At 33.4% G+C, this 14,668-nt stretch overlaps 2 protein-coding genes across 4 annotated transcripts; both read right to left on the minus strand.

Annotated features, from left to right (window-relative positions):
• Positions 1-2,054: 2,054 nt before the first annotated feature.
• LOC117232182 lies at positions 2,055-5,597 on the minus strand. 3 transcript variants are annotated; one of them, XM_033491389.1, is made up of 7 exons: positions 5,494-5,597; positions 4,978-5,095; positions 4,641-4,902; positions 4,453-4,569; positions 3,081-3,374; positions 2,716-2,848; positions 2,055-2,624 (listed from the first exon to the last, which is right to left on the minus strand). In XM_033491389.1, exons 1-7 carry the CDS (start codon positions 5,581-5,583, stop codon positions 2,577-2,579), a joined length of 1,062 nt encoding a protein of 353 aa, XP_033347280.1. In that variant the 5' UTR covers positions 5,584-5,597; the 3' UTR covers positions 2,055-2,576. The 3 variants fall into 3 exon arrangements, with proteins under 3 accessions (XP_033347280.1, XP_033347278.1, XP_033347279.1); XM_033491388.1 differs by lacking the exon at positions 5,494-5,597 and having other exon boundaries at positions 2,058-2,624; positions 3,081-3,217; positions 3,284-3,374; positions 4,978-5,486; XM_033491387.1 differs by lacking the exon at positions 5,494-5,597 and having other exon boundaries at positions 4,978-5,486.
• Positions 5,598-9,204: 3,607 nt separating this feature from the next.
• LOC117232183 lies at positions 9,205-13,978 on the minus strand. The gene is made up of 6 exons (XM_033491391.1): positions 12,434-13,978; positions 11,453-11,639; positions 10,572-10,688; positions 10,392-10,509; positions 9,824-10,085; positions 9,205-9,732 (listed from the first exon to the last, which is right to left on the minus strand). Exons 1-6 carry the CDS (start codon positions 12,466-12,468, stop codon positions 9,657-9,659), a joined length of 795 nt encoding a protein of 264 aa, XP_033347282.1. The 5' UTR covers positions 12,469-13,978; the 3' UTR covers positions 9,205-9,656.
• Between the last annotated feature and the right edge of the window lie 690 nt (positions 13,979-14,668).

The following is a 14,668-nucleotide window of genomic DNA, read 5'->3' on the forward strand; positions in this document are numbered from 1 at the left end:
TACGGCCTGTAGACTGTAGAAACACACAACGTTTGCCATCTACAACCAACCATCGAGTAATTTAATGAAAAAGGAATTCTCATATTAGTACATAATGGCATAATTACATCAAGCATTAAAAAGATTTGAAGTTTTGTGAAATATTCGACAAAGATCACAATGGTCGTGTGTGATTTCAAACATATAGGCTGAGGCAGTAAACATAGTACAACCGGCCAGACGGCGATTCTATGTGAAATATGAGAACAAAAATCTGATATAACATTACTTCCCCTGAACCTTCGTTTTCGAGAAAATCGATGTTAAAGATTTGGCAAGTATACTTTATCTTGACTGAACAAGAGCAAATAATTGAATGTGATTAAGTTCGTATTTGAAAATAAATAAAAAATATACAATAAAATTTTTTCATAAATTGTTTCATTTCCTAAAACGATAATTTAGAATATGTGTGATACACGTGTCCCAAACCATTTCGTATTTACACATATTTAAACTTCATTGTCAAAATGATACCTTAAATGAAAAAGTGTTCTTTCACATTTTCAACTTATTTTCACATGTATGACAATCTCCTGTTGATTATTTACCTACATCTAGTATGTAATTAGTCAAGTTGAAGTATACTTCACAAATTTTCAAACTCGGCTTTTTCAGCAACGAAGCGTTAAATGAAACAATTTTATTTTATATGCGAATTTCTTCACGTGGAATCATCACTTACACGGTTGTAATATGATTACCAGGTTGCCATTACATTAATGTTCTTGTACCTGCGTAACAAGCGATAGCACAATGATGATGTATACAATCGTTCGCATAACGAGTTTCGAATATTTACTCTGATCAGGCCAAATTCCGCCCATCGTAGTACATATCTTCACTACTTTCATGTATTCGTTTACTACTGTGGCTTTGTCCATAGTAAAGAGAAAACTGATATTAAGAGTGCAGGGCAGTATATGCGACTGACACTTGATGAGTGACAGTGAAGTTTGTTGAGTGTCTGGGATTGGCCATTATGCTTTTACTTTATTTCTACCATGTAATATTTACACGAAGAGTGCAACTAAGTAATGCGTACCTGCTGTCATTTCGATCGTCGTAAACCAAAGTGGTGATTTAATAATTTATTTGCCGTTGTTAATTTATACCCTTAAAGTACCTTTGATAAAGATGTATAAGTAACTCGATCGAAGTATTAGCTCGTTGTTATCGTGTGTTCTTTACACTGTGACTACTTGCACACGGAGAACCATCTTGAAACATCAAATATCCTCTCGAAAGAATCGATCGATTGACAAATTGCTAGTAACGAATAATTTAAGACATCACTACTTTGGATGCCATGAATAAATTTGATATTAGAGAACTTGATATAGAATAGTTGGGTGAAACAGACAGTTCCTATCCGAAACGGCTAAGCGAAGTAGAAAGATAAATGATTGTTGAAGATTGAACAGATCTGTACGAACTTTTATCTGGTTATAATTCTCTTCAAACTATGAATAAGCAAAATATAGTTTGTCTCTGTGTAAGAAAGTGTCGTGTGTTTCGTGCACGTTTAAGCTGATTTGTTTCGCCAATTCTGGTCGCAAATTAATTTTTTGTGACGGTAATAATAAGCGTTGGCCGATATGTGTTTATAGTTCAACTTCTTCCCATGACAAACAGTTATGTATTTTTTGCTATTACTAATATCACATTACTTGGATTTGTTGAAAAATCCATAATTGACGTGAATTATTTATGTAGCTCAAATCAGACGTAATGTTAGAATTTATACTAATATATGAGGTAAATACTTTTGCATATATTGTACGTTATGTAAAATATTTTAAAATTCCGTTATGCTATCACAACTGTTCTACTTTCCATACACTGTAAAACAGCACACACTAAATGTATCATTAGTAAAAATATTTGATTAAATAATTTGAGTATCATCATGTTCCAACAGGTGTATTACATCAAAGTTTCTTATTTCCATCTTTGTATGTTCAATCCCTCTTTGAATGCAGTTCAGCCATATGAACACGTCGAAATCTCAACTAAAAATGAAACAGACGCTTGCAGTTACTAGCAAGATACAAATAATGGCTACCTTTATTACAATACTTGTGACAGGAGGGAATTCATATGTAAAAGTCTGTAAGATTCGCTAAATGAATTGCTGGCTTTTGGAAATCAAGAAGATGACTCAAACCGAACATTTTCATATGTATCTTTAGAAGTAATATATACGCATTGCTAGTATAGATCTTAGACATTGTGCTTTTATTTTAAAACATTCCTTAATATTTCCAAAACAACGAAACACGATTATGCTCATAACTAATGCAAAAACATTAAAACGTGAAAACTTCAACTTATATATGGTATAGATTCCTGTTGTCTAATCACTCTGAAATTTAGCATAAATTATTTTCTCACCAAGCATCACTAAGTGGGGGTAAAACCAAAAAATAGTTAGTAGTTTAGAAATAAGAATAACTGTAATTATTTTCATATTTTATCCACTAATCTTTGTTCTGGAGTATTGTTTTTCATTACCTCTGTCGGGAGTATTTTACGGTTTACATAGATTTCAATACGGTAAAGTATGAAACAGATGTTTTTATAATCTGAAAAACATACTGTAGTGTACATTTATTTAAAAAAAATATTCTTGAAATATTTCCACATTAATTTGTGGTTAAATAAAAAATTACTTACCTCTGAGAAGCTCTTCAAATCCAAGATAATTAATCCAGCAGCTGATAAAGTGGGAGGATTTAAGCAATTTCTTAGTGCTAATACAAACAATAGTTTCGTTTTATTATTAGTATTATACCATAACGCGTCATATCTGTAAACGGTGTTAATTTAGTAAAAAAGGTTTCATATAAGATGATGATAATAAATGATTTACATCAGTTCATACTTTTAGCATCAATCACACAACAGAAATAAAGGAACCTTACAGGTTTAATGGATCCACCTGTTATGTTATGTATGTTATTGTAATAAAATTTGATTTCCGAACAAAAACCAAAGTACTTTGAGCAAAGTATATTTCTCAGTATTTATAAGTTACTTACATCGATTCGGTAACTTCATCGTTCGCATTCTGTACGAATTGTCCTTGTACCGTTAATAGAAATATGTGTGTCAATTGAGATGAGAGAAATACAACGTCCTTGATAGACTCCGCAGAAATTTCTGATTGTGCTGCAACCTGTTTTGAAGCACGGTAATTACAATTACTGTCAAACTGTGTGAATTTGCACGTCGAAGAGCTCACCTTTACTAACGTGACGCTGAAAGTTGCCATTACCAAACCGATGCAAATGCAAAGATAAGTAGAATGAATGCTTTGAATAGTTTTCAGGTAACTGTTTTGGAACCATTAAAACAGAATTAAGAGGTCATAGTCAATAAAAGATTCAGTAATGCACATACAGGGTGACAGATTTTATTCTATAAATTCAAATTACTAGTACACTATGAATTGTATGAAAAAGTAGTTCAGATATGTAGTGAATTTTTTTGAGGGGGTGACAAATGAGGTGAGTAAGAATTTTTTTGTAGACGTGTCATATGAAGGTGACATCAATTTTTTTAAGTGGAATTGCATATTTTCTAATGTACTAATCGATGCAGCTCGTCATTCTCTACAAAATTGTATGAAGTTATTTATATTGAAAAGTCACATTAGTCTAGGAGATATTTTAGCTTTAATTTGTCGCATTTAGCGTATGAAGGACAAAGATAACGTAAACGCAAAAATATCTAATCGCGTCTTTCATTGTTTTTTATACGTTAAATTTGATAAATTGAAGTTAAAATATTTGCAAATCCCTATGCTTTCTCGGTATAAGTATGTTAATACAATTGTCTAGAAAATAATAGGTTGCACCGTTTAATGCATTAAAGAATATACAATCCTAATTAGCAAAACGGTTGTTATCTTTATATGAAGTCTACGTGTTCATCTACAAAATATTCTTACACCAGGTTGTAACCTTCCTAAAAAATGTTTACTTCTTATCTGAACAATTTTCGTATACAACACACAATGTTGTAATGTGCATTAGTAGAATAAGTCCGGTCACCTTGTACATAATGCACGCAAGTATATGCATTAAATTACTTTAAAAGTATTTAGGATATTCTTGACATTGTTTGAGAATTTTAAAGAATACATTAGCTAATTGTTTCGCTACAGCACAGTAAAATTCAATTAATGAAAAGAAATCACTGTCACTGCTTATTAACAATTTAGAAGAAGTATATGGTGTTTGAGTTACACATTTTTGTAAAAAAAAAAACTTTTTACGCCTAACAAAATTATCTTTAAACGGTGATGCACTTTATTTTGTTAAAAAATAAGATTATTGAAAATATATTTGAAGTTTAAAAATAAGTTTAAAAATACTTGAAAATGAATGTTTTGCCAGTTTCAGTACTGACTCTATAGCATGTTGGTGTTGTCGAATCGAACGAAGTACTCTTTCATGAATCTCATCCTGTATGGCACTCGTTTTATTGACAATAGACAAATCAAAAATCGCATTCTTGAAACGATGTCTGCAAAAAGTTTGTGTTTCTTGCAGTTTCCAGCTAAAATTATTTGGTCCAAGTAATATTTCTTTTTTTACCCAGCCACTGCTAATTGTCCACAGGCGTGTTGCACAATGCACATGTAACTTGTATCGCAACCAACATACACAATAATTCCTAAAATATATGTATACGCCATATGTAAATTTATAATTGTACGATACTTCCGGTCATCGATATAATAATAAGCTGGATAAATGTATATTAAATCCCGTGTTTCGTTCATTGGTGAAATTATGTCCAAAACTAATGGCGTTAACAATAACTGTAAGAAAACTAAGATACAGACAACACCAATTCCTGTAAATTAATTACAGCGACACGTGAAGTGAATTATAAAATGAAAACACATCGTTTCAGTATAACTCATCCTACCACAGTCTAACCAAGAAAGGAGTGCTCCCTTTTTGGCGTACTCGGCCATAATGTGAAATTCGTTACTGTGACTATCGGTTGACCAATCCTTCCAAATAGCGGTAAGTAACATCTTGTACTGCAATTTGATCAGTCTCATGTAACCGAAAGATATGTACGAAGGTATGAAAACACAATAAATCGTATTTCTCATCTTTTCTGGTACAGGAATATTTTTGCTAGCACACATTAACGATATGCAGACTTATTAATTGTGTCCAAATTGTGTTATTCGCTTCTTACAGAATATTTTGAATTCATCACCATCATTTTCAAAAAGCTTTTAATTTACGAATCTATCGAGTTTCTACATTTTTACAAATATTTCATACCAGAATAGTTCTTTGTAGCTTTTCAATGACGTAAGAGTCAGTATCTCAATAAAAGTGGACTTATCAAATTTTTCCACGTGATTTTTATACAGAATGTGATAAAAATATAATGGAAAATGAAAAATGAAGCAACAAATTTCTTTACCTCGGCAGCTTTGATAATGTACAGTCCTTCTTTCAACAATACCCCGCTTAACGCAGTGAGAAAACAAATCTGGTTTAGTAGGACGCTCATGTTAAAGAAATGCACGACGTTTGCGATCTACAATCAACATTCGATTAATTTAACATATAAAGAATTTCGAATCAATATATAATGCCATTAAAAAGTTAAAAAAGCTGTGACTTTGCGATATAGCGAAGTGTCGCATATTTTTACTTCGCTATTCCATAAATTTTCGCCTGCACTTGGTAAAAATTCGTTGATTAAAGGTCGGTCATTGTTCGTTTCCAGTAAAGTTCCAAAGAGTTTTTAGATGAAGAACGAATTCAAATGCTCAGCACCTAACGTAATGTTGCCCTCAAACAATCAACAATATAGTTATGATATCTCAAGATTCTCAACGAAAATGTAGTTTGTAAATATAATTTTGATGTGAGGTGTAAATGTTGTCCGTGATAATTGTAGCGCTAGCTGTAGATGTCGCTGCTGAAGTACTGCTGCTTTTTCTTCTGATTTAGATGCGTGGAAGAAAAATCGGACTCCGCTCGCCGGAATTTGAGAACCCGGGTCCCGAACGTTCGTAAGCTAAGGCGCTAACCACTGCGCTGCCGTTGCCCGATATTAGTTAGTGTCGAGTGATGGTATTTGTGCTGTCGAGTGCCGCCACAAATGCTTTTAGTTGAGAATTTTGAAATATTGATAATATATATTGATAGTCTCAGGGTACTCTAATGGTTCTCTATACTTCATAATACCCATGTTGAGCTGGTAGAACCACCCTAATAGTTACTATCCACCAATGATTAGATTCTTTGCCCCGCTCATGAGCATATCACGCTACGGACGAACCTGGAGGGTGCGACTAAGGGTTGATCGTCTGTTTCTACTGATAGTACAGTAGTCGCGGTTTGACAATCGTATTGCTAAAATATGCTACACGAGGAGATTCCAATAGCGGTGTGTTGTAAGTGCGTGTGTTATTAGAGTCAGTGGCTAATATAATCCAGGTTGAGTAGGCTTGTCACTTGGCAAGTGTATTGCCAAAATGTCATAAACTGAGAACTTTCAACTTAGAATTACTTGAAGTGCAAACAAATGCAAGTATGTAAACAGCAAGAGGGCAACGATAGTTAAAATTCAGCGAACCTAATGGAAATTGATAAACCATCAGCCAATGGTTCTTAATCAACATTAAGCACGAAACGTAAAATTTCACTATTTATAAAAGGAATTACAAACGCCTCAAATGCAATAACAGATGAAGGTAAATGGTTACCAGAAATACCAAAATTCTTTCAGCTTACTTCCAGAAATTACAAACGAACCTCTTCAAGAAGCTGCAACAAAAATTATTCAATTGAAGCCTTCTCTAATCTACATAGATGCCAATTATTATTAAGCCTCTATTAGATCTTCTAGAATCAATTACTCAAGACGCAAGCCAATGCTATTGATTGTTATGGCAAAATTGTCTTAGTCAAATGTTCCTTAGGACAAATTGTAAAAATTATTGGAGATAAAAGAAGACAGTATAGAGATAGATAAACAGAAGACACCTAGTCTGTCGGAACACAACCTACCCTTGTATATGTATATGGTTAAATATAGAAACTCCCCTCTTATGGCCTTATACCTGCATCATGGAGTATAAGAAATTTAATCATATCTCATTACTAAGTTCGATTACTAACAGCAAAATATCTCGACTAACAAATTGACTTGTTACACGCAGTTACCTACGTCATCGATTACAAGGGCATAATAGATATACAAATCACAATATAATTCCTACTTTACGGATAAAAAGCTATACCGGACTTCTATCTGCCACAAATGCGCGACAGGCTAATTTTCAATGTCCAATGCACGCGATCAGATGCTTCCCTACATATTTTCGTATGCAGGCTGAGTCACCTAAGAGTGGGAGATCTAAAATATCTTCGAAACTGTTAATTATATCGAGAAATGTTTCAAATAAAAGTTGAATGGCTCCGAGGGAGACATCAATTGATGTAATTAGTATTTTTGTAGGTGACATTTGAAGGTCTCTCGTCGATCATTAGTTGTCTGTCTTCTTTCGATCATCACTCGTCTGATACTCTTAGTCATTCGTCTTTGATTAGTTAGCCTTTATCGTTATGTACCATTAGTCAACAACATAATCTATTTGTTTGTTGAAATACATAGTTTTAATCTCCAACACGGAGTGGTCCTTTGAGCTAATTTTATTAGTCGGTACAGCACATGCAAACGCCAACCGATTCCGAACGATCCATACAGGTCAATCACAGGGAATAAACAATCACAAAACAATAAAAAATTATTACTGTACAATACAATACTGATGTTATATTAATTAGTGTAGCAGACAAAATACTGGTAAACCAAGACGGTTAGTATAGATTGTTGGTTATAAATTGTTTTACGTACCTGCGTAACAAACGATAGTACACTAATGATGTATATAATCGTTCGCATGACGAGCTTCGAAAACTTACTCTGGTCAGGCCAAATTCCGATAATCATAGTGCATATCTTCACTACTTTCATATACTCGTCTACTACCGTGGCTTTGTCCATTGTAAAGAGAAAACTAATGACGTTAATAGTACACGCTAGTATATAAGACTGACATTTAATGAATGAAAGTGAAATTTGTTGAGTGTCTAGGATCGGCCACTATACTTCTACTTCATTTAAGCTATGTAATATTTACACGAAGAATGCGACTAAGTACCCTATATCTGCTGCCATTGCGACCGTCATAAACCAAAGTGATCTTTAATCATTCATTCACCCCTGTTAAGTTGTACCCTTAAAATACCTTTTATGACGATGTACAAGTAAGCTGTCGATCAAAGTATTAACTCGATATTAATGTGCGTTCTTGTCGCTGTGTTTTTCCTCTGAAAAAACCATGTCGAATCATTAGCGTGGTTGGGTGTATAGACAAGTCTGTATAAAAGAATAAAGAATAGTTAAATATTAATTAACACTTTCGCTGCCACGCCTCTCACATATGTGACGCTCTATTGCTTTCCACAGCGCCAGGCGTTACGCATATGTATGTGACGCATTCTAAGTGCAGCATAAATTGTCTGGTTACCATTTTCTATTATTATATACGTAAAAATATATATCATATTATGCAACATGTTGAAAATTTGGAATTTGGACTAGATTTTTTCCTTAAACAATGGTAACAAAAAGGTTAAAAAGATCTATACGGATCTTGATCTCGTTATTTTCTTCATTAAGGTACGATTAAACGAAAGATATTTTGTCTATAGATCCCCCGTCTATCTTCTCCTTGAGAAAATACCCTGAGTTACGTAAACATTTAAGCTACCACGGATCAGATTCCAGGTTGAAATTTCGCATTAAATTAATGGATGTCCGATAATACGCACGTGAACAGTTCACCTCCCTGTCATGATTAATAATTCTATACCTTTTACCGCTACTAGTGATATCACATTACTTATACTTTAAAAAACAACCATAACTTATTGAATTGTTCAGATAAGTCAAGTCATAAATAATATCACAATTTACATTGAAATAGATCTCTGCGTATGTATTGTACACGTTACGTAAAACATGTTGAAATTTCATTAGTATCGCAATGAGATACGATTGTCGTGGCAATATTGATATTTGAAATGAATTTGAAAATTTATATAGAAGTCATAAGATATTTAGTGCAAATATACATTTAATATATATTTAAGAAGAGATTCGTATGCAGAGTGAATAACGTATCTTAAACGTATAACAAATGTTAAATATGTTGTTATTGAACGTTAGAGCTTATTAATAATATAATGGATAACAGTTCATATATTTTTCTGACCTGTGCGAAATATACACTTGTACTAGACATCTTGTAATTTCTAAACATATTTTGAAATTCATGAGATTTCAAGCTTCACTCGTATAATCGCAATTGTGAAATCTTATTAACAATGCTAATGAATTTTCCATATACAAGTATATTCATAAGAAATGTTTACAAATGTTTGGGCGCTTTCTTCACGAACTTATAGAAATTCTTATGAGAGTGATTACATTGCATGCATTTCGATCTTCAGATGTTTCATTCATCATTATGGTATTCCATGAGAATACGTATCCACTGTAACCAATCATATACATGTATAGCTTAGAAAATAAACCGGAAACGACATTTTTCTGCAGAAACTTTCTTCATTGTGCTGATGTCTAAAATCACATGCTATAAATATTGGCCACATTTTTTAATATAAAAGGCGAAGAATGTGCAATGTGCGCGCAAGAACTAAGATATACTCACCCACTGATAGCCAGCAGAGCACAACCATGCTGAACGAAGTGAATTAAACTGATGTCACAGGCAATATAAACAGCTACAACTATTGACACCGATGCTACCATATGCGCTAGTATAACATAATAATATCGCTCTTCGTCCACGAAGTAATAAGCTGGGTAGATAAATTCGCGGCGCCGTGACTCGTTCAAGGGCGCGACGATGTTCAGAATAGGTGATATAGCCGGTATGAGGATGAACATAACGGCGGTGACAAATGTGCTGACTAAATGCAAAAGGAATAAAATACAAAATAAAATAGCAATTATTTACGGCAGACACACCTTATCAATTGATGTAAACTTGGGATTTGTTGTCAAGTAATTGCACTTCATATTCATATATGTATTATATATTCATGTATATTTCATGTATATGTATGTATATTCATTTCAGATATTCGCATAAGCATTTTTAGTGTTGCGCGAGTATATCATACTGTTATGGTTTGAAATGAATTTAGAGTAGGTTTCAATTAGTCTTTTTAATTAAGTTTAGTGCAATGTGAAAATTAGTTCATTTTCTTTGTCACCTTTGTATATAAAGGACAAGATCATTGTCTTCTGAGAGTACATGTCCAAAATCTCTAATTCCTTCGTTGGTCGTTCTATCAAACGTTCGGCGATGATATCGCTTAAAAGTTCTTTCAACTACAATTTTAAAGATGCTTATAATCATCAAAGAGATTACAGAATGTCGATCTGTCTTTCACCTTCTTCTCGTTCAGAATGTAATTGTACTGCTTGAGAACAAGTATTAATGTTACATCCAAATGCGGCATTTGTTCTAACAGTATGTCCAAGCTGTAAAACACTAGTACCCGTGATATCTACAATATATAGAAAATATTTACATTACATATTTACATATACAGGGTGGTTGGTAACTGGTGGTACAAGCGGAAAGGGGGTGATTCTACGCGAAAAAAGAAGTCGAAAATATAGAATAAAAATTTTTCGTTTGAGTCTTTGTTTTCGAGGAATTCGACTTTGAATTTTCGCTCGGTACGCGTGCGGTACGTTATAACGGATCTCACTGTAGATCGTTGTCTCGATGGAAAAATTTAAAAAGAAAAAAGAAAAAATTTAAAAAAAAATTTTATTCTATATTTTCGACTTCTTTTTTCGCGTAGAATCACCCGCCTTCCGCTTGTGCCACTAGTTACCAACCACCCTGTATAATCTCCATATCCTATCATATCGAAAGATTCTATTATATAAAAGCGACATGTGAAAAACATGATATCATATTTCCCATCTTTTGCAAAAGTTTAAATAAGAACTTTAAAATTCAACATGCTGTCAACCAATATCGCACTAGAACTATTTTCATATCTGAAAACCATTTCGCATATAGCTTTGTGATCTATGTATATGTATTATATGTATTAAATACACTGACACAGTCTAATTCTTAACCTCTGGAATACATTTTACAGATACTGTGTCTCCAACCAGTATAACACATTTTTATATTAATACCGTTAATGGTTACAAGCAAAATGGTTATAGGAAATAAAACTCGATTGTTAGATATTTTTTATAAATGAGATGCGTATAGGCTGGATATAATATTAATTAATGAAAATAATACCTGAGTTGCAAAACAGGCAATAGTCACAACCAATGTGACAAATCGCATTGTAATTTTCGGGAATTCTTCCTGATAAGGCCACACACCAACAAGCTGTCCGAAAAATTTGACGGTTTTAAAATATTGAAACTTGGTCGTTTGCCAATCCATAGTCGTGTATAGCCAATAATCAGTATTGCATACGTCGCTAGAGATCGTGAGATATAAAATTCGTTAGATTGGACTAAAATTGAATTATACGACTTGATTACTGACTAGAATTAATAGCCTAAGCGATGTTTATGCATTTATAGAAAATTTCAAGCAAAAATCCGTAGAATGTATAAGAGAATGTACATATAAGAAGATACTAGAATATGTAAAATAACGAGAGTAAAATACTCGTTATAATATTTAGTAAATGGAATAAAATTGATCAAGTACTGTTCACCAGTATCATGTTTATGAAAATGTAGATTCAAATGAATCTCTACAATTTAAGAGTTACATTAAATGAACAGAAATGCAGCTAATACCCTCCACTGTCCAAACTGCAATAATCGAGTAGGCCAAGTTCAAACGTGTATATCCTCCATTACATCAATAACAATAGCAAGTTTGCGATCGTTTTAAGAAATTGCACTCGCTTTTAGCGATCTGATTAATTTATACGGGAAATGGAATTATTTTAGAGGCGAAACACATCTGCATTTTCTCATTCACTGTATCCATGCTATCACTAATACTTCTATGCGAAAAAAGTTTATTAATTTAAAGGTAATTTAATTTAACATAGTACTAGTGTACATAGTAAGTACATAAACGTTGAAGAGAATAATTTATATGTAATATGTTGGTAAGTGCGCCTATATAGAGAACATGAAAAATTAATGGTGGAGGGGCAGCTACATTCCTTTTGGTATCGGCACCATATTGTAAGCTGATATACCACAGGTGATATTTCATATAACGGATGAATCGTTTGATACAAGCAATACCTACCAATCAATATTTTCTTTTCCAATTTCACGAGACATAAATCATTTGATTATAAATTTCTCATGCGTGAAGTATAGAAAAATATCCTATAGAATAAACAAGTTGATTTTCATTCAAGTTTATGATATGTACTATTTTGTTCAACGAGAAAAGTCAGCAGAGTTAAACAGAGCGATCACGTACTAAGCATGTGACAGACGCAAGAAACGCTGGTTATTGGCTGACGGATGTTCGACTTCTCGGGATTATGGCACGAGAGATGGCAGTGCCAAGTAAATACATTACGCAGTATGGACATGAACCTACGTTTGTTTTTAACATTCGAAAAAAAGATCGTACTTTGAACAAGGTATTTTCATTGATTTATCAAATACAATTTCACAATCGATATGTCGAGTAGTCCTAGATAAATGCTCTGTTGTTTTCGTATAAAAGCAACTTTCCATCGGCGTAATATTTTGAGTAGCTTTTTTCTTTGCATGTTACCGCCGCTCCATTTTAGTTTTCAAGATTATTCTAAGTGACTGTTCGTTCCTCTGCTTTTCTATTGATCTATAAAGAATATAAGAATTAATTGAACATATCTCTAAATTACAAAAAATACCTTCTTCATCGCTATCTTCATCACTGCTCTTTCCTCCTCTCTATCGTCAAATGCTTTATGGCAGTAGTTTTGAGTATTCTTCGAACCGTTATGGAGTTTATTTCCGTGTTAGATTCGTTTCTTACTATTTCACCCATTTCTGAGGATGTAACTTTTGATTCTTTGTTCATTATATTGACTATTTTTTTGTCTCGGCCTGTAAGGTCCTGAGGATATCCGTTTCACGTGTCATTTGTCAGATCTTTTTTGCCATGAAATCATTCAATCACACTACTCACGGTAAAACGACTTCTGTCGTTTTATTTACTAATTATCATGTAGTAATAATTATTATGTAGTAAGTACGGATACACGCACTTTCTATATTGAGTTTTACTCAACAATTTGTGACATTTCATTTTAAACGATTAAACTAAACAAATGAACAACGTAACGTACGAACGTAATTTTCTAATTACTACCTAATGACAAAATCCGCAACTACCTAGTTCCCAACCCAATAGATCGATTCCGATTGTAAGTACGACTTAGTTATAATTTCTATCGTTCCAGTAGCGCTGCTATCTTATTCTATACTGAACCGATAATGTCGGATGTAACACCTAAATGGTGTGGCGGGCTACGTTAGTTTCCGCACCGTGGGACACTATTCTATTGCATGCAAAACCTATCTTATTCTTAGTCAATGATATTACGGAGATTTATGATAGAGATTTAATAAAAAGAAAATGTACAAATATATCCCTGTAATCACGTGTAATGTGTAACTAGAGAGGTATTTTTACCACAGATTTTTACTCCTGTTGACTTTACGATACTCGTCTGTAGCTTTACCAACTATATTAGTTGGATTGAATTAATTGCGCCGCTCACCGCTGTAAATCGCAGAGGGCGTAAGAAACACTGAGTTTTTGCACGGTCGGTATTTCAGAACACGGAACACGAAGTCCCATAAGATGCAAGGTTTGTTTTGTATATGTATATATGATCGTCTGCTATAGAATATATATAAATCGATTCCGATTGTAATTATATCGATCATTGATTCAAGTATAATTTATACCGTTCCAGTAACGCAAGTATTTTATTTTACCCTGAACCGATAATGTCGCATTAGACATTAAAATAGTATTATATGAAGGGTTACGTAGCTTTCAAGCTATGCAACGCTTATTTACATTGCAGGCAATATCTATGTTATTCTTAATCACTGCGAAATCACAGACGAGATATTCTCGTCCGCAATCAGAGATATCGTTCTTAGCGCAATTACATGAACAGGTTTTAATATTCGTATATCGAAGTATAGGGAAAACCATTCGAAAATTGAGTCATGAAAAATCAATATGGAAGACAAGAAGGTTCTCGTTCTATGCATGCGTCGCATGCTATGAATGTGTCAAACAGAGACGGAGACACTCCGTTCATCTCTGTCTGCCTCGCAGAACGAGAACCTTCTTGGCCTCCATGTTGATTTTCCATGACTCAATTTTCGAGCGATTGTCCCTAGCAAGTGTTGAGTCCTGTTTATGCGATCGTGGTCCTTAGTCAATGCCAGGTCGTATTTGTAAAATAATGTATTACTTTATTAGTCATTTCCTGCGTTTAGGCAAAAAGCTTTTAAAGAAAGCATA

The sequence above is a fragment of the Bombus vosnesenskii genome, unplaced genomic scaffold (assembly GCF_011952255.1).
Source record: "Bombus vosnesenskii isolate JDL3184/JDL3185 unplaced genomic scaffold, Bvos_JDL3184-5_v1.1 scf7180000013285, whole genome shotgun sequence".
Taxonomy (NCBI): domain Eukaryota; kingdom Metazoa; phylum Arthropoda; class Insecta; order Hymenoptera; family Apidae; genus Bombus; species Bombus vosnesenskii.

What these genes read in the sequence shown, in the direction of transcription:
- LOC117232182 (XM_033491387.1), bottom strand. Translation starts at nt 5,206, where the DNA reads ATGTGTGCTAGCAAAAATATTCCTGTACCAGAAAAGATGAGAAATACG. An exon ending in GGACAATTAGCAGTGGCTGG is followed by an intron (nt 4,570 to 4,640) that starts GTAAAAAAAGAA and finishes AACTTTTTGCAG; the next exon opens with ACATCGTTTCAAGAATGCGA. An exon ending in GATGAAGTTACCGAATCGAT is followed by an intron (nt 2,849 to 3,080) that starts GTAAGTAACTTA and finishes CACCGTTTACAG; the next exon opens with ATATGACGCGTTATGGTATA.
- LOC117232183 (XM_033491391.1), bottom strand. Translation starts at nt 12,468, where the DNA reads ATGTCTCGTGAAATTGGAAAAGAAAATATTGATTG. An exon ending in TTGCCTGTTTTGCAACTCAG is followed by an intron (nt 10,689 to 11,452) that starts GTATTATTTTCA and finishes TATATATTGTAG; the next exon opens with ATATCACGGGTACTAGTGTT. An exon ending in GCTCTGCTGGCTATCAGTGG is followed by an intron (nt 9,733 to 9,823) that starts GTGAGTATATCT and finishes ATGTGATTTTAG; the next exon opens with ACATCAGCACAATGAAGAAA.